Source organism: Lentinula edodes (genome assembly GCF_021015755.1).
Source record: "Lentinula edodes strain Le(Bin) 0899 ss11 chromosome Unknown C8R40scaffold_35, whole genome shotgun sequence".
Classification (NCBI taxonomy): domain Eukaryota; kingdom Fungi; phylum Basidiomycota; class Agaricomycetes; order Agaricales; family Omphalotaceae; genus Lentinula; species Lentinula edodes.
The window spans coordinates 259,985-282,738 of NW_025764341.1; the positions used below are offsets into that span (position 1 = coordinate 259,985).

The 22,754-nt window shown below is 46.3% G+C and overlaps 8 protein-coding genes across 8 annotated transcripts; 5 read left to right on the forward strand and 3 right to left on the reverse strand.

Moving 5' to 3' along the window:
- Window positions 1–916: 916 nt before the first annotated feature.
- On the reverse strand, window positions 917–3,275 carry C8R40DRAFT_1256235 (uncharacterized protein). Its single transcript, XM_046233767.1, has 11 exons — window positions 3,151–3,275; window positions 2,957–3,093; window positions 2,741–2,894; window positions 2,670–2,687; window positions 2,516–2,611; window positions 2,435–2,461; window positions 2,284–2,381; window positions 2,223–2,231; window positions 1,661–2,164; window positions 1,462–1,605; window positions 917–1,394 (listed from the first exon to the last, which is right to left on the reverse strand). Exons 2-11 carry the CDS (start codon window positions 2,971–2,973, stop codon window positions 1,106–1,108), a joined length of 1,356 nt encoding a protein of 451 aa, XP_046082897.1. The 5' UTR covers window positions 2,974–3,093; window positions 3,151–3,275; the 3' UTR covers window positions 917–1,105.
- Window positions 3,197–4,225, forward strand: C8R40DRAFT_532720 (uncharacterized protein). Its single transcript, XM_046235365.1, has 3 exons — window positions 3,197–3,472; window positions 3,532–3,775; window positions 3,829–4,225. The coding sequence occupies exons 1-3, from the start codon at window positions 3,315–3,317 to the stop codon at window positions 4,102–4,104; spliced, it is 678 nt and encodes a 225-aa protein (XP_046082898.1). The 5' UTR covers window positions 3,197–3,314; the 3' UTR covers window positions 4,105–4,225.
- Window positions 4,226–4,245: 20 nt separating this feature from the next.
- C8R40DRAFT_1053669 (uncharacterized protein) lies at window positions 4,246–4,833 on the forward strand (the record flags this gene model as incomplete). The annotated part of the gene is made up of 2 exons (XM_046224872.1): window positions 4,246–4,536; window positions 4,588–4,833. 2 exons carry the CDS (start codon window positions 4,246–4,248, stop codon window positions 4,831–4,833), a joined length of 537 nt encoding a protein of 178 aa, XP_046082899.1.
- On the reverse strand, window positions 4,563–9,681 carry C8R40DRAFT_532912 (uncharacterized protein). The gene is made up of 20 exons (XM_046235366.1): window positions 9,299–9,681; window positions 9,150–9,247; window positions 8,852–9,100; window positions 8,368–8,795; window positions 8,152–8,314; window positions 7,993–8,095; window positions 7,783–7,915; window positions 7,656–7,722; window positions 7,546–7,602; window positions 7,207–7,271; window positions 6,933–7,152; window positions 6,631–6,872; window positions 6,477–6,571; window positions 6,228–6,422; window positions 5,995–6,176; window positions 5,856–5,937; window positions 5,644–5,807; window positions 5,448–5,588; window positions 5,332–5,396; window positions 4,563–5,282 (listed from the first exon to the last, which is right to left on the reverse strand). The coding sequence occupies exons 1-20, from the start codon at window positions 9,606–9,608 to the stop codon at window positions 4,952–4,954; spliced, it is 3,390 nt and encodes a 1,129-aa protein (XP_046082900.1). The 5' UTR covers window positions 9,609–9,681; the 3' UTR covers window positions 4,563–4,951.
- Window positions 9,682–9,859: 178 nt separating this feature from the next.
- Window positions 9,860–10,072, forward strand: C8R40DRAFT_1053737 (uncharacterized protein; the record flags this gene model as incomplete). The annotated part of the gene is made up of 1 exon (XM_046224881.1): window positions 9,860–10,072. A coding segment is annotated over one exon (213 nt), but the record flags the coding sequence as incomplete, so codon positions are not given.
- Window positions 10,073–10,284: 212 nt separating this feature from the next.
- On the reverse strand, window positions 10,285–10,954 carry C8R40DRAFT_1162474 (histone-fold-containing protein; the record flags this gene model as incomplete). Its single annotated transcript, XM_046230244.1, has 5 exons — window positions 10,285–10,307; window positions 10,367–10,489; window positions 10,541–10,645; window positions 10,705–10,888; window positions 10,943–10,954. The coding sequence occupies 5 exons, from the start codon at window positions 10,952–10,954 to the stop codon at window positions 10,285–10,287; spliced, it is 447 nt and encodes a 148-aa protein (XP_046082902.1).
- Window positions 10,955–11,141: 187 nt separating this feature from the next.
- C8R40DRAFT_1206302 (ATP-NAD kinase-like domain-containing protein) lies at window positions 11,142–13,375 on the forward strand. The gene is made up of 11 exons (XM_046233163.1): window positions 11,142–11,375; window positions 11,437–11,643; window positions 11,696–11,748; window positions 11,802–11,877; window positions 11,936–12,150; window positions 12,203–12,245; window positions 12,301–12,462; window positions 12,515–12,761; window positions 12,813–12,879; window positions 12,930–13,004; window positions 13,066–13,375. The coding sequence occupies exons 1-11, from the start codon at window positions 11,252–11,254 to the stop codon at window positions 13,252–13,254; spliced, it is 1,458 nt and encodes a 485-aa protein (XP_046082903.1). The 5' UTR covers window positions 11,142–11,251; the 3' UTR covers window positions 13,255–13,375.
- Window positions 13,376–13,903: 528 nt separating this feature from the next.
- On the forward strand, window positions 13,904–22,290 carry C8R40DRAFT_533423 (modular protein with glycoside hydrolase family 13 and glycosyltransferase family 5 domains). Its single transcript, XM_046235368.1, has 21 exons — window positions 13,904–14,435; window positions 14,492–14,642; window positions 14,699–14,801; window positions 14,853–15,268; window positions 15,331–15,727; window positions 15,783–15,847; window positions 15,903–16,866; window positions 16,919–17,186; window positions 17,239–17,451; window positions 17,505–18,930; window positions 18,980–19,265; window positions 19,316–20,032; window positions 20,081–20,312; window positions 20,372–20,526; window positions 20,579–20,899; window positions 20,957–21,161; window positions 21,213–21,328; window positions 21,381–21,569; window positions 21,628–21,925; window positions 21,983–22,078; window positions 22,137–22,290. The coding sequence occupies exons 1-21, from the start codon at window positions 14,018–14,020 to the stop codon at window positions 22,145–22,147; spliced, it is 7,047 nt and encodes a 2,348-aa protein (XP_046082904.1). The 5' UTR covers window positions 13,904–14,017; the 3' UTR covers window positions 22,148–22,290.
- The last annotated feature ends 464 nt before the right edge of the window (window positions 22,291–22,754 follow it).

Consider the following 22,754-nt stretch of genomic DNA (forward strand, 5'->3'; position numbering starts at 1 on the left):
TGAGTAACAAGTTGAAGGACAGACAAGATATAAATGTACCACATCTTCTGTGATGAAGTCGAAGAACTCAAATGAATCCAAAGAACCCTCAACCACTCGAACAGCAATATATCCTTTCAGGCTCAAAGCAGCAGCCAATGAATATCGTTTACCCCGTATGAATGGTTCCTCAGATTCGGCAGGTTGTCCACAGAGTGAATATCCATAGCGTCGAGACAGAGTGTGGTCATTCTTGCTAGATTCATCGACAGTGACAAATTCAAAGCCTGAGCCCGAGAACTGAGTACGAATCATGTTGGAATACTCAGCCCGTAAGGCTTCATCTCGTTCTAATGCAATTTTGTGTAGAAGTTTTCGAGTGAGGCCGGCTTTCCGAAGATTTTCATGAAGCGAAGATTTCGAGATGACAGTATCATGATGAATGGCTAGATACCACATCAGTCCATTGATTAATTTGAGGTATGTGTCGGCATTGGTTCAATAGATGTCCTTCATTGCAGTGAATGCAGCAAGGCCAATGACTCTAGGGCGTCCTCGGATTGGTGATGGTGGTTTTACAACGGCACCAATCTGTTCGAAGGTGCTCCTCCAACGGTACAAGCTTGACTTTGAGATACCGAGAGCGAAACAAATATCAGAGCGATCCCAACCGGTTTCCCATAGCCTCAGTGCACATTGCTTCATATCAGGGCTGATACGGCGATTGACCATGATAAGTAGCAAGACAAAAACGTATAATTTCTAATTTGGATAAAACGAGCGACACGCGTCACCGTCTACACGTCGAAAAAAACTTCAGACATTCCCATTATTTTCCGGATCGGCTGTAAGAGCCACCAATGTTACTGATAGGGCATACCTACCACTAGCGATCATTGGCGCGAACACCGAATAGTCACGAAAATAGTCAAGATTGGCCAGGCTGCATCTCAGGCATATGGACGAGTGACAATTATACAAATTCAAAGGCTACAGCATTGGAGAGCAGACTAACAACGGGGAGATAAGGAAGAGGGACTTTTATATGATAGTATTATAAGAGATACTGCCTGAGAGAAACTTCAACTTACGACCGCCAAAAACATTGAAAGTAGAAAAGTGACAGTCATGTTACTTCTAGCACACTCGTCTCGAGCACCCGAAACATCGTCGGGTCCTTTGAATCTTCTGACCAAGTGACAACCTCTCGCCAATTCACAGTGTTTGCCTCCTTCTCTCCGGCACCTGCAAAGATCCCAACTTCATCATCGTTGAGTCCCCGGAAGATAAGGAATAGACGCGTGAATACGCAGGGTTCAGATGTAACAGTGATATCCACGGCTGCAGCGATCTTGCTAGGACTCATGAATCGATAAGCGATGTTTTTGTGCGCGGCGAAGGCGGCAATGTTGTTGCTGAAAAAAGAATGAGACGACAGGTCAGGAGGACAGATGAATCGACAGCAGAAATAATAGTACACACTTGATGAAATTGGTTCTGGCGTATAACGACATACCCAGCTGGTCAAGTACATTTATTAGATGGGGTATGAAGTCCCGATATGACATTGCGTATCCATTTCTGGGTCCAATCACATCATCGGGGTCGAGCATACCGGCGTCTGGTCTAAAATAGGTATCATAAGTTCTAGAAAAGATGTTAATGTTGCGGATAAGCTTACATGGCCTCATAATACAAGGCTGTGGAGACTACCTCGCTGTCAAAATGCTCGAGAGCCCCTCCGGGATGTACCCGTAGGAAGTACTTGACCTTGTTGTCTCCCAAACTTTCTGCGGGGGGCCAGATAGTCCCCGGCTTCCAATACGGCGAGAACATTAACGTCACGTCGCAGTAAGTCGTTTCTGGTGTAAGGAGGCTCAAATTGCATTTTGCGGTTGTTGGCTTAGCGGCTACGGCTAGTTTGGTCATCACTCTTGAGTCGAACATGAAATCGGGGGAATAATCTTGTTGGTTTGTCAGACGTGTGCCGCTAAATTCCATCCTGTGGTCGTCACCATTGTGAACGATGTCAAGCTTGCCCCAGAACATGCCGTCGACAGTAGTGCCATCTTCCATTCGAGCCATATCGAGTTCGTCGGATGTGACGGTCGTATCGAGTGCTACGTGTTGACCAGGCACAAGCTCCAAATTGAAGGTAGCAGGCATTTCCAGGACCGGTGGCGGCCTAAGGACGGAGATAAAGGCTGAGTTTGTGTGAGAGAATAAACAAAGGGTGTACACACGGAGGAGGTCTATAAATTAAACATTAGTATAACGAATCTTGCGACGGAGGACGAGACCTACGGAGGTTCGTCTGGAGGTGGTGGTGCGTCGCTAACGATCTCGACGCGAAGACCTTGGGCACCCATGGCCGCTATTTGGAACGAGTCCTCGCTAGTCAGCTAGTAGAAAGCTATCAGCGCAATGACCAAGACTGTTGGAGTGTGGTACTCACGTAGATGTAGGGTCCTGCTACCAAACGCTTTCGCAAAGATCAAAAAATGCGCCTACAGACCTTATAAGCAAATATACACACTGCAGCGTGAATGGACGCATATTCTACGGGTACCCGCAGACTGAATATAGCATCTGGTGGCGGCCGCGCCCATTCTCTTGCTGCCTGTTCGAGCTCCTGAGATAGTGAAGGGAGTGAATGTTTGATCTAGGAACGAACGACCGGAGACGCTCACAGCAAATGAACTTGGAAGCTGAATATCATAGTATCGGATTAGAGGACGCAAATAAAAAACAACGGACGCACGGTTCGTATCGTTTCCATCTCACCGAAGGCGAGTGTCAATAATCGTGTCCTTGTGAGGGCCATCTGTGCCTGTTTTTCACGCAAATCGGGCTCCTTATTTTTTGACTTGAATTTGTTCCAAAATGAATTAGACGTAAGACTGGCGTTGGAACCTCTGGAGTGCAAGGAAAGCATTTTTAAACTCGACTAGATGATGAGTGATGAGGGGAGGCTTACGCTGGAGACAGAAGCATATTCAGGCGTAGCAGTGATGATTATAAGTAAGATGGCCAAGGCTGTTAGAGAGCAAGAGTCATATTCCTCGAAATGGTTGAATCTAATGATGGCCTGCAGGAATACACGAGGCAGGACCTCTATCGGAAACGATCAGAATGAATTTGTAGTGCCAGATGCAGATTGATAACGCCTACAAGTTCCAAGAAGCTTCAATGATTGTAATTCTACGGTTTTGTTTTGACGAGAACGACCAAGTAACGAACGCGAAAACTCAAGTTCAAGTTTACCAAAATGGCCCCGTAGCGGACCGGGTCGATCGCGTCTGAAACACGTGAACTCCTTACAATTTCCCAAAGCCATGCTGCGTTCAACACTGAGCATTGTGAACAATCACGCCGTTCGTTCTCTCGCACAGACACGCAGAGGTTTTGTATCTGCTGTCCTTCTTTCTAAATCCTGGGATAAACTTCCTGCTTCCGACCTCAAAAAAGAAGCTCGAAGTCGTGGTCTATCTCCGTATGTTTTCTTTTAAATGGTCCTTCTCAAATTTTGAAAAACCAACATAATTCGTTAAGATCGGGGAATAAAGCATCTCTTATATCGAGAATACAAGAACATGAAAAGTCTCTTTCCTCGGTCGCAGTTGCGTCTGCAAGTAACGTAAACACACCTCCCGAAATACCTTCAGTGGACGCTACTAAAGAGGGCGAAACACCTGGGATCCCTTTGGCGTCTCAATCTGCTGCGCCTACACCTTATTATCTTAACGTTGTTCTCCCCGATGCTGCCTATGAAGAGCCCGAACTCGCGGTTTCGATCGTGCGTTACACGAATACATACTCAACGCGTATGCAGATCTGACTTTATATCAGCCTTATACTTTTGATTTCTTAGCTTCGTCCACAACTGCAGTAGAGTCTCCGCCAGAACAAGAATTGCCAAAGATGGTCGTAATTGGCGGTGAAGAAACGTATGGTGGCGCGAGCCCGACCCACCATCTCTTCGACGAATTGATGGTCTCCGATCCTGAGGAGTTCACGCCGTCTACTGTATCTCGCGGTAAAGGTGGTATTCTGGATGACTTGGCAGAGGATATGGGATTGCCGCACTTTAGAGACATGAAAAAGTCTGTCTTGAAATTTTTCTAAATTCAGTGTCATGGGCATGGTACTGTGCTCGTTGCTAGTAGTACTGTAGACTCGAATTCTAGCTATATAAGACTTCAAGTTCGCCATTTTGTAGATGGTAGTAATGCTAATACCTCTTGTTGAAGTATGTTGACTGTGAATATGCTTGTTCCCCTACGTCCATCATCGTTATCGCGCTGCCCTTGTTTCCGTCTCCTTCATGGCTCCGCTAAGATGCAGAGGCATCTAGTTGGTCCTCCTGATCCCATCTCTCATCTACGGCCTATTATCTACGACGATGTTCCTCCTCCGCCAGCTCCGGCAGTCGTCAATCATCCTTATTCTCTGCAGGAGTTCGATCCAGAACCTGCCCGAATTTCAAATACATACGAAATGCAATGGAAACTACAACGGCAGCAGCTGGATGATACGAGTCAGGATTTTTGGTTAGACGTGTGTCATTGGTTTCACTCATAAGCCGTCTTCTCTTAATCTTGTCAACAGAGTAACACTCGATTCGAAACCGCCAAAGAAGCTGTCTTAGCTAGCCTTCCTCCTGGTTCCACACCTTTAGATAAGGAGAACGCTTTATCAGAATTCTACAAGCAGTGGCTGCTGCAGGAGAGCGCACGTGTGGACGAATACTCCAACATTTGGCGTGCTCTAAATTGGGCTAATATTGTTCTCGCTGCCCGAGTGAAATACTCGAGATTCCCTGCAGGCCTTTTCAAATCTACACAAAAATCGTGATATCGGAGGGTGGGCTGCTCCAAGTTACATTTAAACTGATTTAAAGTTACGATAATAACATCATAAGCTGGTCACTACGAAAAGTGCAGCCGATACGAGTGACTTGACCCTCTGATATTCAATCCCTTATTGAAAGCTCATACTCAGCGAGCTCCCTTACTCTGGGATATGATTCTTCGAGTTCAAACTCTCCAAGCTTGTCGCACTCGCTGGTGTAGTCATCGTGTATCCTCTCAACCTGATCTTGTGGGATGCCTGGCCACCGTGATGCGATTTCTTCGATAGTCGGAACAACAAGCGCGACATCAGGATCAGTTTCGAAACCTTCGGGTTCGTCCTGGTCTGGTTGAGATAGAATGTCGAGAAAAGTTGTGTACAACGCAGTTTCTCTGAATCTTTGAGTAAGTTCTGCGTCGCCAATTCCGGTTGTTTTTTGTATCGCGCTCCAGCTATTTACATGGTCAAGAGCATAGTTGCAGTGCTGAATGAGGAACGCACTCGTCATGAAGGTATATTCTCCGCCATACGGTCCTGAAAGCGGCATGCTTGCGAGCCTCGGGTAACTAAAGAAGGATGAGTTTTCTCTACATGGTTTTAATTCCGACTTGTCTTACATTGCAACGGGCAAGTAAATGAAGGGCAGTTGCATAATCTCCAACGGAGTCGAAGTTGTCTTTCAGAGTTAAAACGTCCACCGTATCTTCAATCGATAACGATTTGCCTTGTAGTAAGTCTTTCACCAGACTTTTGAATATCTACCATAGGGGATCAGACTGAATCGGAGATAGACGAGAATTCAAGAACACATACGTTTGTCAGTTCCGGCTTTTCAGACAACAGCGAAGCTTTTTCTTGAATTAATGTATCAACCTGAGTATCGAGTGACCGCCTTCCACGCATGTTGGCAACGACGGCAGTGAATTCGTCAAGTAGAGCCTTATGCACACTGACAACGTCAAGAGCATCATGGAAAGCTAAGAGCTGAATTAGTATGGAAAACCAGAAAAGCAAATGGGTCACACCATCATAAAGACCGTCATCTGCAGTCCCTTCCGTTTTGCGCAGGTATGCAAGATTGGCAAGCTTTCCGATACTGAGCTCAAGCTATGAGCGTCATCGTTGAATTGTCTATCACTTAAAATGAAATGGAAATGAGCATACATGTTTGACCTCCAGGTTTACCGTCTGCTGAGCTTCAATCAGGAGAGCTTCTGCGGCTTCCCGGTGTCGTTTCTTGCCCAAGTCATGTAACCAGGATATCGATGTCGTAGGGTTCCGTTCGAAAAACTTGTCCATGTAGGCACTATACGCCTCGTCTTGAGAAAACATCGTTCGGATTTCGCCTATATATACTCAGTCCTCATGTTCAGTGAAAGAAAGCGAAGCTTACTTGCCATGCTGAATGTACCATCGATAAAGGGCGTTCGTAAATTGTTCTTTGAACCGTTCGATATAACCTTTGATACGATCGAAATTGGGATTTTCCTCGGGTGGGTATATGGTCTCTTTGTGGCATAACGCAGCAAGCGAGCTGAAATCCTGGTATTTTTCAGCCAATGTGAAAGCAGCTTGAGCATGACCTCTCCTCCCTATGAGAAGAATTAGCCTTTACAAGGGACAGGCTGTTATGGAAGAACACATACTGAGGGTTTCTAGCACCTCCGGTCGGAGCATGTCAAACTTCCGCTGAAGCTCGTACAGCTCCCTCTCAATGCCAATAGCTCCGCCTTTAGCGTCACTATTAAGGAGGTATACAATGAATTGAAAACATGAAAACATGAAACATGAAACACCGACATGACGAGCCTCTCCACACGCTGTGAGATACAGGCAAACAGGACTTCTGCAAGCTCCGGCACCTGGTGGTGTAGTTCAGAGTCCTTTGTAGCAGCAGTGGAAGTCCCAGTCGTGGTGTCGAATAGAGCAATAATACCGTCGATGATAGAGGATGTGCTCGTCCAAGGATTGATCATAGGAAGGTCAAGTCCATAAGTTATGACATTGTGGTCGCGATGTTTGAAAGCTGCCGTCAAGACGGTCTAAGTCAAATGCATTGATTATATCACGTCCGTACCAGGTCTCAAGAGAATGTCGCGTACCAAAAGAATACGGTTCGCTTCAGGTAATAAATCTCCGATATTCCTACCAGTTTGTTGAGCAGCATTGAGACACACGTCGGGTATCTGTTCCATGACCAGCCCTAGATCGTTCAAATGGAATTTGAAGAACGCGCGCATAAAGTCTTCATGATAGTTAGCCTCGTGCTCATTCATGTATGCATAAATAGCATCGTTGAGAACACTATGTGTTGGGCCTGTGCTTTAAACTCGTTCAGATATGTGTTTCCTGAAAAAATCAAATGATGTCCCCTACGCGAGGAGATTATTGTGTATCGCCCAAAGATCGAATGACGCGTCCAATTTTTCAGCATCAGTTGCAAGTTTTTGTCGACACTGTTGAGACATCTATCCCCATGTGTCAACGATATGTCGTACCAACCAATAGCATGATACTCGCCTTGATCAAAGCAGTGTTTTCGTTGATAAATTGAATGAGCCAGGCAAGACGTTCTTTCCGAACTTTGAGCTGCGAACTCAAATCTTGGTTACCCCGCACCAGCTCGGGATCTGCAAATGGTAAGAATGGCGGTACTGCAGAAAAAAAGAATGAGTGCTTGCCCGAGTGGAGGATGGAATCACTGAGTTGTTCCGCCGCACGCATAAGACTTTCTTCGTCGACTTCAGGCGGAAAACTGAAGTGCAAAGGATTCTAAACATTGGTTGCTGTGGTTAGTCCACCAAGGCTGATAAACTGAGTCTCACATTGGGCAAAGAGCCGTACAGTATGGCTTGAGTCATCACCGACTTGATTAAGTGTGCCCTTCCATTCCTGTCCTCGTACCATAAGCTTTGGAGTCGTAGGTCAGGAACGAAAAAAAGTTGCAATTACTCGGGCTCAAACGTCAAGACATTATCGATGTCGACATTCACTTTCATCATGATTCCTGCTGTCAAGACCAACACAACGCTCTCGCTTTGCATAATACCTACACCCAACGTGCGGTCGGTAGCAGATTTTAGTTCTAGACGCTCTTGATAGTCAGATGCTAGTATGAAGTGTTAGACTGATCCAATTCTATCTATTCCAAATTATACTGACCTCGAGCACAGAGCACGACAGCATCTCCGAATTGGATACTGACAAGCTGTCCTTGAGGGAGAGATTGTATTCGAGGGTGCATAGGAGCACCGGAAGAGGAGGTCTACATCGCAGTCTGTATAAAGGTGGCAGTAAAAGGCAGAGGGCGGAATAACTCACACTTTGGTATGGTACACTTCTGACATTATCCACCTTGAACGAATCGCCCGATGGTGATAGTTGCACAAGAGAATAGATGCGCCTTATGCCAGTGATATCCATAGCCATCATATCAACCTCCTCCGGACCCGCATACGACACTAGAATGACGAGTTTACTTGTGCTGTAAGACCATGAACAAATATTAAGAAAGAAAAAAATACTACTAGATTATACCTATCAACGACAAGATCCACAAGCTCCAAGTCCAGTTTTGCATCAACCTTTTCGATGGAGTCGCCGAACGTCTTTCGAACAGCGTTCCGGATAAGATCAGCAATATCCTCGTCCTGAATCAATTCTTCCCATCCATCTAATTTCATCACCCATCGCTGCACTCTCGAATTGATCAGTACCCAAATATCTCGGCCTCCATCAATCGTTTGATGTCCAAGGGAGATAGCGCTGATATTACCAGGTTCCGATACCACGTGTGTTGTAGTTGTTGAGGAAGATGAGGAGAGGAAAGGTATCAGCCTGGACAGCGATAATGATTTCGAGGGTTTTGAGAAAGGATGTGAGGTCAAATGGTATTTCCCACCAGTGGAAGTCAGGACAAGCTTGTATAGACTGCCAGACGTAGTGGATACGACGTAGGTTTGAGTCTGTCGCGCTGGCATTTTAACGAGCGAGAATCCCAATCATCATTCGATACACTTACATCTACGCGTTTCAATCCGGTGACAATATCTTCCGAGACCAGTTCAAGATACGTGGTCGAGTAGCGATCACCACCAGCAAGACCGATCCCGACGCTATCCCATAATCTAATTTCACCCGCTGTTGATATGAGAATGAGACCGGGTTCCCGACTGGAACCCCATGGCACTAGACTATGGAAAGGTGGACTCGTTTGATTGAAATCGTAAGGACAAGTAAAGATGTAGCAAGTAGGAGTTCCCTTGACAGCCTATTTGCCGATTTAGAATATGTGAAGGTGGAGAAGAAGGCAGACAGACCATAGCATGCTGCCAGACAAAGCACGTCTTCATCGAGGCAATCAACGCGAATCCAGTCAAAGTATCGATCTCTCCAGAGTACACGTCGCGATAGAAGTCTACAACCGACATATGGTAGTGAATCATGTTGTGTAAAGTATACTGCTTACCAGCATTCCTCAAAATTTGTGTAACTTCAAGAGGCAGATTCGCGTGGAATGACACCATCACCTGGTCCGACTTCGCAAAAATATGCTCGACTCCAGTTTTTGCAAAACCCCTTTCTGAGCCAACCGAACTTCGACCATCATCAACGTCCATTAAAGATGCTACAGAAGTACCATCGGCATTCCTGTTTGGCGTACTGAGGCGTGATGTACTGTTGGCTACTCTAATACGCCGTGTGGGGGAATTCGGACGAGCATCACCCCGTAAACGAGAAGAACGACGAGGAGCAGGTGAAGGCGAGAAGCTGGCCATCAGAATTGAACGCGAGTCGGAAGACTAGGAAAAACTAAGAACTTAAGAGTTGTATAGAAGTTATTTTTTTCGCACGATGTTTGTCTTTGTTTCCTTCAGCAATGAATACCAACGACGACCACCTGCAAGCAACGAATTCGACCAGCGCTGGGATTCCAATGCAGGCGCCAAGACAAGACATGGAATATCTATGTGCTGGTGCGCCTTTTATCTGCCCCTACTCTGTAGTTCGATCTGACAAATTTTAATAAGACTGTAACGCCAAGAACGAAATTCGTGCTCGAGAGCCTATCAGATGTAGAGAATGTGGACATCGTATCATGTACAAGAGGAGGACGAGAAGGAGTAAGTACTCAGTGTTCTACGAATATACCCCTGCCAATGATCTGCACTTTTACAGTGGTCCAATTCGAAGCCCGCTAGACGACAATTTTTCATCCTCTACATGCAGAGCAATAAGATAGGAAACGAATTCAATCTAAACATATAACCCACATATGATGATACATAGGTTCACCAGTTCATTGCACTAGTGACTACCTTCAAATCAAGAATTGGAGGGACGACGGGCGGAAGCGAAATAAAATGTGTTACAACAAATCCGTATTATCAACAAGACATATAAAGATTCAGAAATACAATAAGGATAATTGGAGCATAGCAGCCTAGTGTACACCTACTTGGCCCCGGCTGAAAATTCTGTAAAAAGGACAATATTTTCAGTCAAAAATCTTACCAAGCAACGAACAGACACTCACTAGTAACCGACTTGGTTCCTTCTGAGATGGCATGTTTGGCTAGTTCACCGGGCAGAATCAGACGTACACTGGTCTGAATTTCTCGTGAAGAGATGGTCGACTTCTTCGAGTATGTTGCGAGCTCTGATTGGAAACCCATCAGTCATCTGAAATTTGGATAGAACGTTCACATACTCGAAGCTTCAGTGGCAATACGCTCAAAAATATCGTTCACAAAGGAGTTTAGAATGGCCATTGCTTTATTTGAGATCCCGGTGTCAGGGTGAACCTGTCGGAGAACTGTGGAGAAAAAAACGCTATTCAGCGAGGCGGTTGATAACAACAGCAGCGAGACACACCTTTGTAAATGTAGGAACTATATGTTTCCTTTCTCGCCTTCTTACGCTTTTTCTTCTCGCCGTCCACCCCAGAAGAGCTGGGTTGACTCTTGCTCGCTGTCTTCTTGGCAGCCTTGGAGCCTTCGGTTTTTGCAGGTGCCTTCCCAGCGGTGGAGGCAGGTGCCTTCGAAGCAGTCGAAACGGGCTACGCAAACCCGTCAGACTGTCAATCACAACCGGATCGGGGACGCAAGCGTACTTTGGGGGCCATCAAGAACTAGATTTTGACAAAAGTAGTGCTATCATGGAAAGCGATGCATCAGAATATTTCTGGGTGCAGATGGGCAGCAAAGCACTCACGATTGCACGGTGGAAGTTGGGAAAGAAAGTTGAATACAGGCAAAAGACGCGCCTAACTTTTAAATACTAGTAAACGATCCAGATCATGTGACAGACACGGTTTAGATAAGCACTGGTCACAACGTAATACGTAGCCGGGGCTCGGAGATGTGGGGGCCGAAAATGTGTTGATCCTCCAGTCTTGGCAGCGAGCGAACATGGTCCAGACATGGCCGAACTTGCGCCCTATGCTCTTCCATCCACCAGCATGTCAGATATAGACATTGAGGCACAAATACATGGAAAGGTCACCAGGTACTGTCTTACCTCTACCGCTTTGATAATTACCATTGGTGAGCAAAGAGCGGGTAATACATTACCATCCTAGGGTCTTATTCACACATCGCATATTAGGAAACAAGAAACCGCAGACAGTCCCCTTACACAATGTCATTGCAGCTTCCTACCATCCTGATGCGCGATTGCTAAAAGTTGCATACGTGCTCAGAAAGAAGAAAAAGGGCCCTTTGGAGTTAGTACACCTGGACGGTCAAGTTGAAGGAAGTAGAGCCGAAGCAGCAGGGAAATTGGCAAAGACAATGCTAGACTGGGCATATAAAGGTCATTTATGCTATATTGAGCTGCTGTCTGTTCTATTTACCTTCTTCAATAGATATAAAACTTCACCGTCGACTGAAGGTGCTAATCAATCCGCACGGTGGCGTCGTTCGTGTTCCACTTTCAATCTTTGATACATTTTTGACTGGAATGATTGGCAGGGCAAAGCAGTTGCTGTATTCAATAAGTTAGTTGAGCCAGTTCTTCGGACAGCGGGATGTAGTCTCGATGTTGTTTGTGAGTTCTGGCACTGTCCTTCATCATAACCGGAGTTGTCCTCTAAGCAAACGAACAGACACCAAAAAGACCGGAGATGCATATGAAATTGCGAAATCTCTACCTCTTGGCGAGTTCGATGCTCTACTTTCGGTCTCGGGAGACGGTTTGATTCATGAAGTCTTGAATGGTTTTGCAAATCACGCCTATCCTCGTAAGGCTTTCCAAACACCAGTCGCACCTATTCCGACTGGGTCTGGAAACGGGTTATCCCTAAATATTCTTGGTATCGAGGCATGGATACCATACTATCCAGTTGAAATGTTATTGTTAATATGAATTTCAGGATGGTTTTGACGTGGTCGCGGCAAGTTTGAACGCTATAAAAGGTGTGCTTGCTTTAGTCTATCTACTCAAGTTCTCTCTGCCTCATACTTTATGCAGGTTCACCCATGCCTGTCGACGTATTCTCAATCGTACAGAACGGGAAACAAACAGTCTCTTTCATGTCTCAAGCTTTGGGACTCATGGCTGATTTAGACCTTGGTACCGAGGATTTGCGCTGGATGGGTGATTCTCGTTTCATGTATGGTTTATTCCGCGGCTGTAGGTCGATTCTTCTAATCCTGTCTTTTCCCGCATTTAATTCATTCGACAGTGATCAAATTTAAGTCATGTAATGTACAATTATCTTACAAAGTCGTTGAGCAGGACAAGAGAAAGATGTTCGATAATTTCAAATCTAGCCGGTCACAAACTAGCTCAGAGTCGATCCCTCAAGAAATTCAAGATGCCGATTCATCACTTCCAAAGTCAAAAGTGAGCTTGGACGAGACTGAAGGATGGACCATTTTTTCGGAACCTCTCCTCTATCTGTACGCTGGTAAAGGACCGTATGTTGCAAGGTGAGCAAATGGAATCGCATACGCTGCTCGGGAATGGTCTTATGTCGCTAGGGATTTCATGGCCTTCCCTGTATCTCTACCCGATGATGGATTGATCGACATCGTAGCTCAGTCCACTGTAAGTCTCATGTGTCGAGCAATCTGTTGGCGCTCACCGTACCTTTCCAGACAAATTTCTCAAGGACAGACGTCCTCGCGTCGTTTGGGGGCGCTCCTAAGGGTGAATTATATTGGAATGACAGCGTACGTCTATTTATCGCGCTTTATCGACCCCAACTGTAGAGATGAAACTATCGACCTACAGTTGCACTACCTGAAGGCAGAAGCCTACCGCATAAAACCTCTTTCCAAGAAGGGATATCTGTCCATTGATGGTGAATCGTATCCTTTTGAGGAGTTCCAGGTGGAAGTTCTTCCTCGGCTTGCAACGTTACTCAGCTCGTATGGCTATTACAACGCGCCTTTCGATGATGTTAAAGCTAGCAAACAGTAGGTACCATAGTTACGCAGCCCGATCTTATATACAATGAATGCATATACCCCTCAGCATTGCAGTCAATGTTAACTATGATATAACTCTGATTGCGCTCTCCGTTTCCAATTGAAGCATCAAGAGGCGCCACAACTTCGAAGTACAAAGAGAACATCTGTGAGCGTCCCACTGCATCCCAGCGCTTTGAAAAATAAACAGTCGAAACATGAACCGAAGAATGTACGCCGAATTTGATTTTTAGGCAGGAATTTGATCGAGAGAAAAGTAGCCTCCTGGGCATTCAGGATAATGACAGATACATAATAGCGAAAATCAACATTAGTGGTGCTACACCTGCAAGTTTGAGGTCGAAGCTGGTCGAAGGTATTTGGCGCGACGCTGGAACTATGTATGACTTGCGGTGTTTTGTCCCAAGTAGTACTTACTCAGTAGTAAGACGAGATAAATTTGCCAAAATGCAAGAAGAACAAACGGATACGTGCTAAGCTCAAATTGGAGGCCTATTGAGGGACTTTGTTCAGAGAGCTCAGTTGAGCTGAGTTCTTATCGTCGTCCCAGTCGAGAAATTTAACCGCCAAGAGATCAAAAATTGACAAAGTCGGACTCGGACTTTCGATCGAGGATTGTGATCTTCCCACAACGGATTAATGCGGGGTAGATTGGCCGACCGCCAAAATAGGCCAGAATTCTAGACATCCAGCTAATAACTCTTGCCTCAAGTTCTTTCACTTGTTTTCGCTCTTGCCCTTCGTTTAGTTCCGCCATGCGGTTCAATTCCGCCTTCTTTTACCTCCTCCCTCTTTTAACATGCATCCGCACTCTTGTATCAGCCTCTCCGTATAGAGAAGATCTCGTCAACTATAATCTTAACACCAACAAGGACGCTATAGATCCTACTCAGTATTCTACCACTCGCCAAAATACAACTTACACGTCTTCTCCCGGAAACTGGCGTGCTCTTCCTGTGTACACTATTCTCCTTGATAAATTCGCCGATGGCGACCCTTCCAATAATGATTACTTCGGTACAATGTTCGAAAACGACTGGCGTGAAACTCAACTTCGCTTTGGTGGCGATCTCAAAGGCCTCGTCGCTCGTCTCGACTACCTTCAAGGCATGGGCATCAAAGTCATCTTCATTTCGGGTACACCGTTCTTGAATATGTTGTGGCAGGCCGACAGTAAGGCTGCCTTCTTCAAATATTTCGCCCTTTATTGATTGTTCTTTGAATATCAGGTTATTCTCCCCTCGACTTTACAGTACTCGATCCTCACTGGGGAACCTGGGATGATTGGGTCGATACCATCGCCGAGATTCATGCTCGCGGAATGTACCTCATGGCTGATTTCACTGTCGGTACAATGAGTGATTTGATTGGTTTTGACGGGTTTGTTACGCGTTTATGCTTGTGAGCTATTTCAACTGACTCTTTTGGTGCATTAGCTATGTAAATTCGACTGCTCCCTTCGATCTCAACGAATACAATGGCGTTTGGAAACATCCCGACTATATTCCTTGGAACTTTACCGAATATAAGGACTTTCAGGTCAGTCCTAACTCGGCATCCCGTTATCAAGACGTTTGATCTTTGTCACAGATTAGCAACACACGCAACGACTCGTGTCAAACTCCCAAATTCTGGCTCGACGATGGTACAATTGTCACCGTGGACACCAACGGTTGTCTCGAGTCCGATTTCGACCAGTATGGTGATATGGAGGCTTTCGGTGTTCATCCTGACTGGCAGCGTCAATTGTCCAAGTTCGCTTCTGTTCAAGATCGTCTGCGAGAGTGGAAACCCTCGGTAATGGATAAACTCACCGCCTTCTCCTGCCTCGCAATCACTGCCCTCGACATTGACGCTATCCGTATCGACAAGGCTACTCAAGTCACAGTCGATGCTCTTGCAACCTGGGCCAGTAGTACGCGAAATTGTGCTAACAAATTAGGCAAAAACAACTTCTTTATTCCAGGCGAAGTTACCGGTGGGAACACTTTTGGGTCTTTATACATGTAAGATCGCGGAAACTCTCCCATCATGCTCTTTCTTCATGGAACTAACCGGACATGAACAGCGGTCGTGGCCGTACTCCTACCATGCTTCCTCCTGGTTTCCTCGCAGCAGCCAATGTCACTTCGAACATGCCAGAGTATTTCCTCCGTGATGCCCCTCTCAACGCGCTCGACGGGGTGGCTTTCCACTACTCCATATATCGATCGCTCACTCGGTTTTTGGGAATGGACGGAAATCTTCAAGTGGCATATGATGTAGATACCAACTTCGTCACTGCGTGGAATCAAATCTTCGTTACCAATGATTTTGTCAACTCTCAAAGTGGGTTGCTGGACCCCAGACACATGTTTGGGACAAGTAACTTCGATGTGTTCCGTTGGCCTAGTCTGGAGAATGGTACGCAAAGGAGCGCACTTGCCACTTTTATGACATCGTTGGTGATGCCTGGGATGGTTTTAGTGAGTTATTGCCCCAGCTATATCCAAGAATTGTTCAATTGATCATCATTATTAGTATTTTTATGGCGAAGAACAGAATATATATATGTATGATACAGGAGCATCCAATTATCTCTATGGGTATGAAATTCGCATTGTTTAACATTGATGCCAGTTGTTGAATCGCAATCTGTAGGCGTCAAGCAATGCCAGGAACTCAAGCTTGGAAACGACACGGATGTTACAAATTAGGTTCTACGCAATACTTCAATATGCCTCTCAACAAGGGGGCCCTTGGGTGCTACGACGAATGGAATGGTCGCGATCACTTCGACCCTACCACAGATTCACGCCGCCTGTTTGGGCAGTTCAATCATCTCCGCTCAGTCTATGGCTCTCTCCAGGATGGGTTCAATCTTGTGGAACGAGGAAACTGGACATACTATATCGAGCGTCCGGGTTCAAATGGTAGCGCCACTGAAATGGGCTTGTGGTCCATCTCCCGATCCGCAATCAGTGGCGTCCAGACACTTGGTGGAACCTATCAGGATCAAGTGTGGCTGTTGTTCACGAACGAAAATACAACCAAAACTTGGTCCTACGACTGCAAGGGTGATTTGTGGATTTCCTCACCGTACACTTCTGGTACCACTGTCAGGAACCTATTTGCACCTTATGAGACGTATACGCTTGAGGACTCCCTTTCGTCATATAATAACGATAATCAATCGGTATGGTATGGTTGTTTGAGCTCCGTCACGATGGCACCATATGGATTCAAGGCGCTCGTTCCGGCAAACGAGTGGACCGCCCCTCCTCCTGCGCTCACGGCTTTCAATCCTGGGCATGACGCGCGCATCCTTGCTAATCCAGGTGATGCGAATGCGACCACAGTCGATATCTCGCTTGAGTTCAACACGGAGATGGATTGTAACAGCGTTACTAACAGCATCTCAATGAATATGTCCAGCTTTAGCGGTGCGTCGACTCCATCAATAACGAACGTCAACTGTGGTGCTCTCACCAATCCGGCTACGGGTAACGTCCCAGGTGTCTCACAAACGCAGTGGGTCTGGAATGCGACATTGGCCAACTTCCCCGATGGCATTTTGACATTGACCGTCAATAATCCATCTTCCTCGGGTGGAAATGGTACTGGGGTAAGTCATAATTCGTATCCATTCTTCCTGATCTCTTATTTGTGCTATACAGTCGACCGATCATCTCATGTTGAGGAAGGGCACATCTGGAAACGTCATGGTCTTTCCTGACAACGATTATAATAGCAGTGCTCTTACCTATTCGGATGGGACTTATATTTTCAGCCACACTGCGTACGGTGCTGATCAGTTCCGTTACTCCTGGAACTACGGGCAAAATTGGACTAACTGGACTAACTGGGAAGACACCACCACCATCGACACATCCTTGTTTGATGGTACAAGTCAGTTTTGGGACGGTGATCATATTATGGTCCAATGTAAGAATGGTCACACAGTTCAGACATACTTTACTTAAAATATGTTTCACAGACTGGAGTCAAGCTGCTCTTTCTACTGCGGCAGTTGTCCATGCTGATTACGGGTATTCCGGATATCCTCGGAGAGTTCCTCAGTTCCTGGCACGTGGTCCGTTCAACGACTGGGGCTTCGACAAGGGTCTTGCGAATCAAATGACTCAAAATTCGGAGGGCAAATGGGAACTCGAAATCATGGCTCAATGGCCAACATATGTTCAGCTGAATGGCGAGTAACTTATATTCATGCAAATCCTTCTCGAATCTAATTTCATAATCCAGTGTTCGGCTTTGATAGTTTCTATTACGGTGATACCGATGGTGATGGTGTTCTTGATCGTCTTCCTCCCAACACTGCGGCGCCTAATTACCTTAATATGTCTGCCCCACCCTCTCCTCATCTTGCATGGTCCCTCATTGTTGACGACGCGACTATGACGTGGTCTTTATCCCCCCGCGGTCAATCCTCAGTTGGCGCTACCATGTACGCCCTTCTTTTATCGATTCCTCTCGTTACTGGTTCACTCGCGGTTCTTATCTTCATGTGGTCATTTTACGGCATCAAGTACAATCAATATGGTGTCAAGGTTAAATCTTCCAATTCCAATTACTTCCCGATCTTCAGTGCCTTCTCCAATAACAGATCGAATACCGACTTCAAAGACGGAGGCGCCGTTTCGGAGAAATTGTTCGGTCACAAGCACAACAACGAGATAATTGGCTGGCCGGAAGATAAGAACAAGCGCCGGAAGGTATTGATCGCTACGCTGGAGTATGAAATCATCGACTGGAAGCTGAAAGTGAAAATCGGTGGCCTCGGCGTTATGTCCAGTTTAATGGGCAAAGCAATGACGGACGTTGATTTAGTTTGGGTTGTACCGAAAGTTAAGGATTTGGAGTACCCCCCTGGTGAGCCAGCGCAGCCCATCGAAGTCATCATCTTCGGCGAGCCCTATTTAATCGAGGTCGAGACGCACATCCTGGATAACATTACCTATGTCATCCTTGATAGCCCCGTTTTCCGTGCTCAGACCAAAGCCGATCCTTATCCCGCTCGTATGGATGACCTTAGTTCCGCCATCTTCTACTCAACTTGGAACCAGGCCATCGCAGCCACAGTCCGCCGTTTCCCCCTCATTGATATTTACCATATTAATGACTATCACGGGGCTCTCGCCCCTATCTACCTTCTTCCGAAAGTCCTTCCCATCTGTTTATCTCTTCACAATGCAGAATTCCAAGGTCTTTGGCCCTTGCGTACTAAGGAGGAGATGAAAGAGGTCTGTTCGGCCTTCAATATCAGCAAAGAGCATTGTACGAAATACGTTCAATTTGGAAACACGTTCAACCTCCTACATGCCGCTGCATCTTTCATTAGTACCCACCAAAAGAGTGTCGGGGTTGCTGGTGTATCTGACAAGTATGGAAAGCGTAGCTGGGCTCGATATCCTGCTCTTTGGACCCTCAAACACGTTGACTCTTTGCCCAATCCCGATCCTACTGATATTGCTGCTCTGGATGAAAAACCTGTTGATGCTCACGACGTCCAGATAGATCAGGTCTCCGAAGCTGCTCGTCCGGAGATGAAGCGTCAAGCGCAAGTATGGGCGGGAATCAAACAGGATCCTGACTCCGACTTGTTCGTCTTCGTCGGTCGTTGGTCGAAACAAAAGGGCGTCGATCTCATTGCGGATGTCTTGCCATCGTTGTGAGTATGCAATTTTGGTACACTGAATTATTGCCTTAATTGTTCACAGACTTGAGAAACGGCCTTCCATCCAAGTGATCGCCGTTGGACCCGTCATTGATCTGTATGGTCGGTTTGCCGCTGAAAAGCTTGCTAGACTTATGGAGATCTATCCTGATCGTGTTTACTCCAAGCCTGAGTTCACTGCACTTCCCCCATACCTATTTAGCGGGGCAGATTTCGCATTGATCCCTTCTCGGGATGAACCGTTCGGTCTAGTGGCAGTTGAATTCGGGAGAAAGGGTGCTCTAGGAGTTGGCAGTCGTCTAGGTGGTCTTGGTTTGATGCCTGGTTGGGTAAGTGATTTCGCAGCTTGCCTTGTTGAATCAATATCAATTCTTCATAGTGGTTTCCTGTAGAATCCACCTCGACCGCTCATATGTTATCACAACTTACCAAAACTGTCAAACTGGCACTCAAATCGACTGAAGAGGAGCGCGCAATACTTCGAGCTCGGTCAGCCCTCCAACGTTTTCCTGTAGTCGAATGGCGTCAGCGTACAGAAGATTTCCATAAACGGAGTATCACCGTCAGTAGAAATTTATCTGGTGCAAATGCTTGGAGAGAATCGGATTGTAACAGCGAAGGTGCTCGCCCTATGGTGGATACAGATGACTGGGACCCTGTCAACCAATCATATCCCTTACAACCTGAATGGGACAACAGAAGCAGTATGACGAGCGCCTCTCTGGCCAGTCCTGTGGCCCCGAACAGCCCCGGATCCCCCGGACGTTGGAGTCAGGACACACTCACACCAAACGCTGCGCCCCGCCTCCTTCAACCTGATGGCTACAGGAGCTCTTATTCCACTGAAAATGGGGAAGTTGATTACTTTTCACACCCCAATGCAAGCCTTGAACACAATCAAAGTTATGGTGATTTCTTGGAGAAAGCTAATCGGGTGATTGGTCGAGACCATCGATATACTCCAGATCCATTCCTTGATGGGGGCGTTACCCCCAGTCGGCCTTTCGGGTTGCATTCTCGGATATCGTCCGTCGAGTCGATATCATCTATCGTGGATGAGAAATCCAATTCACCTTTGAACAAAGCTATTGCATCTGTAAGTTGCAGACCCCTTTTATTTTGCACCATGCTAACGCGTATCTAGTTCACGGATTCCGATGGCGGTGTAGCAGCCGACTTCATTCAGAAATTACAGGCTCTCAACGCCAAAAATTCTGAACACGAACTCTCTATCGAGAAGTATCTTATGAAGAGTGAAGAAGCTTTCTTCGGCAAAGTGAAAAAGGACAAACTGTCAAGCGCAGCAAGTATTCGCTCGTCGCAGAGAGATTCTGTATTTGGCACTCCTTCCCCGTCCATTTATTCCCGGCCTGAATGTACGAACGACATCCGCTGAATATTGGGTCTTTGGGCTTACCTGGCGTTCTTTTTCTAGCACCAAAATCAGCCTTCTCTCCTATGTATGACGAAGGTACGGTACATAGCAATGGGCCACCATCAGATTCTGTACCAATGACCGGGCTACAAATCGCACTTTCCCGCGAAATCAAAGGATGGCCACTGTACACCATCATTATTGCCCTTGGACAGGCCAGTTTTTCTTCATTCCAGATGTCATGACCTAGTCTGAAGGAGGTTGTAGATGATAAGTGCTACGAGTTTCCAAATCACCCTTCTCACCGGTCGAAGCTGGGAAGACAATCTTCAATTATACGTTTTGGGTGGTGTGTTCTTGGCTGCTTCTGCAGTTTGGTATCCGCTTTTCCGCTTGAAGCCATCTATCTATGTTCTTTCCACCCCTTGGCTCTTCTTTGGACTCGCGTTCTTAATGATAGGGCTACCTTCGGTCTCAAGCGCTTTTCATCCAGCTCATCGGATCATCGCGAACATTGCCACCTGGAGTTATGCTGTCGGTTCTGCCGCTGCATTTTTGTTCTTCGGTCTGAATTTTGGAGAAGAAGCAGTACGTTCCGTTTTCATCTATGAGTGGCTTTCAGCGTTCCTTAGTCTTTTTTTCCAGGGCGCTGCCACGGAAGTCTGGACGTTCAGAGCATGTATCGTGCAAGGATCACAGCAAGTTTGGGTTGCCGCACTTTGGTATTGGGGTAACTCTTTAAACGGTCAAACGGATGATTATATCCCGCCTTGGTGGATAGCTCTAATCGTCTGGCCATTGGCCGTGTTGAGTTTCATCTTCTTCTACTTGATGTTGTTTGGGTTGCCCGGTGAGTATATGCTCTCTCAATTCATGCCAATCCTTACCGTGATTGTTTTAGAATACTATCGTCAAACACCTCCGAAAGTCCCCCACTTCCTGAAAACACTCTTCCGTAGGAAGTTGGTTCTCTGGTTCCTCGCATCTGAGATACTGCGAGACTATTGGCTCAGTGGTGTAAGCTTTCACCTTTATTGATTTTTATCCTCGTTTGAACACCGTATCGCAGCCTTACGGACGTAATTGGGGATTCTTGTGGGAAGTCAATGTGCCAAAATGGCAGATTTTACTCCTTGTCCTCACATTTTTCGTCGGGGTATGGGCTGCCATGCTGTTCGTTCTTACGCATTTCAGTAAGACACATACTTGGCTTCTTCCCGTATTTGCCGTAGGATTGGGTGCTCCTAGATGGTGTCAGGTATACTTCAACAAAAAGCAATTTAGTTGAGTTTTCGTCTGACCTTGATCAACTCTAGATGCTTTGGGGAACCTCCTCTTTGGCTCTCTACATTCCTTGGGCTGGTCATTCAGGTCCTTACCTTGGACTATCCCTCTGGCTGTGGCTTGGTGTGCTTGACGCAGTGCAAGGTGTTGGCCTTGGTATGATACTTCTACAGACGCTTTCGCGGCTTCACGTTTGTGCTACGTTGGCGTTCTCCCAAATCATCGGATCTGTGTGTGTGATGATCGCCCGCGCAACTGCACCGAACGCCATCGGACCTGGAAATGTGTTCCCTGACGCTGCAAAGTGGGACTTTTCAGAAGGGCTGAAAGGTATGTAGATCTGCTCTTCTGAGCTTATGCCGAATCGTTGATATATCACATTCAAAGGGAGTCCGATGGCTGAGCCAATGTTCTGGCTGGCTCTGTTTTGTCAACTGGTTATCGTGGTAGGGTATTTCTGGTTCTACCGTAAAGAGCAGCTCGGTACGTTTCTCCTTTTGGCTCATATCGTCCAGTTGGCTTAAACTGGAATATTCGATAGCACGACCGTAGTTGCAATTGCACAATGACTTTCGTTATCAATATCCCTGTTTTCTGTTTCGCTGCTTGTGATTCGCATCCAACTGAACCCTGCACGGAACTCTATCATCATACGCATTTTCCTCTTCATTCGGGTTGTTACATGCATCAGATAGGTATCGTCATTCCTGTTGTACACATTGCTAGTATTTTAGTCTGTAACGTTCATAAGTTAATTTTGAGAGTCGTTTACTGCCTATCATTGAGTTTTTTGTACTTTTGGAACTCAGCATCAAAGCAAGGACACTGATATCACTAATGCAACTCGCCAGCTGGAGAATGGGGGGAAAAAGTTGCGAAAACAATCGCTATCTGCATCGTCAAGAATACTGTGGAATTCTATTATTACTTTGTAGTATCAGTTCACTGGCAGTAGCAAGTGGCATGCATTTACCAGGCATTGCCCCTAGCATTAGTCAAGCACGCATCCTCTCGAAGCCAGCAGCTTGATTTGCGCGCCCAACAACTCGAAAGAAGAACAACAGCGACTCAGCGAGCAACTCGATCGAGCTCTGAATAAGCGCTTTGGCGCCTAATTCGCGAGCGATCCTCGGCCCTCGGGTACCGAGCGTCGAAGCCA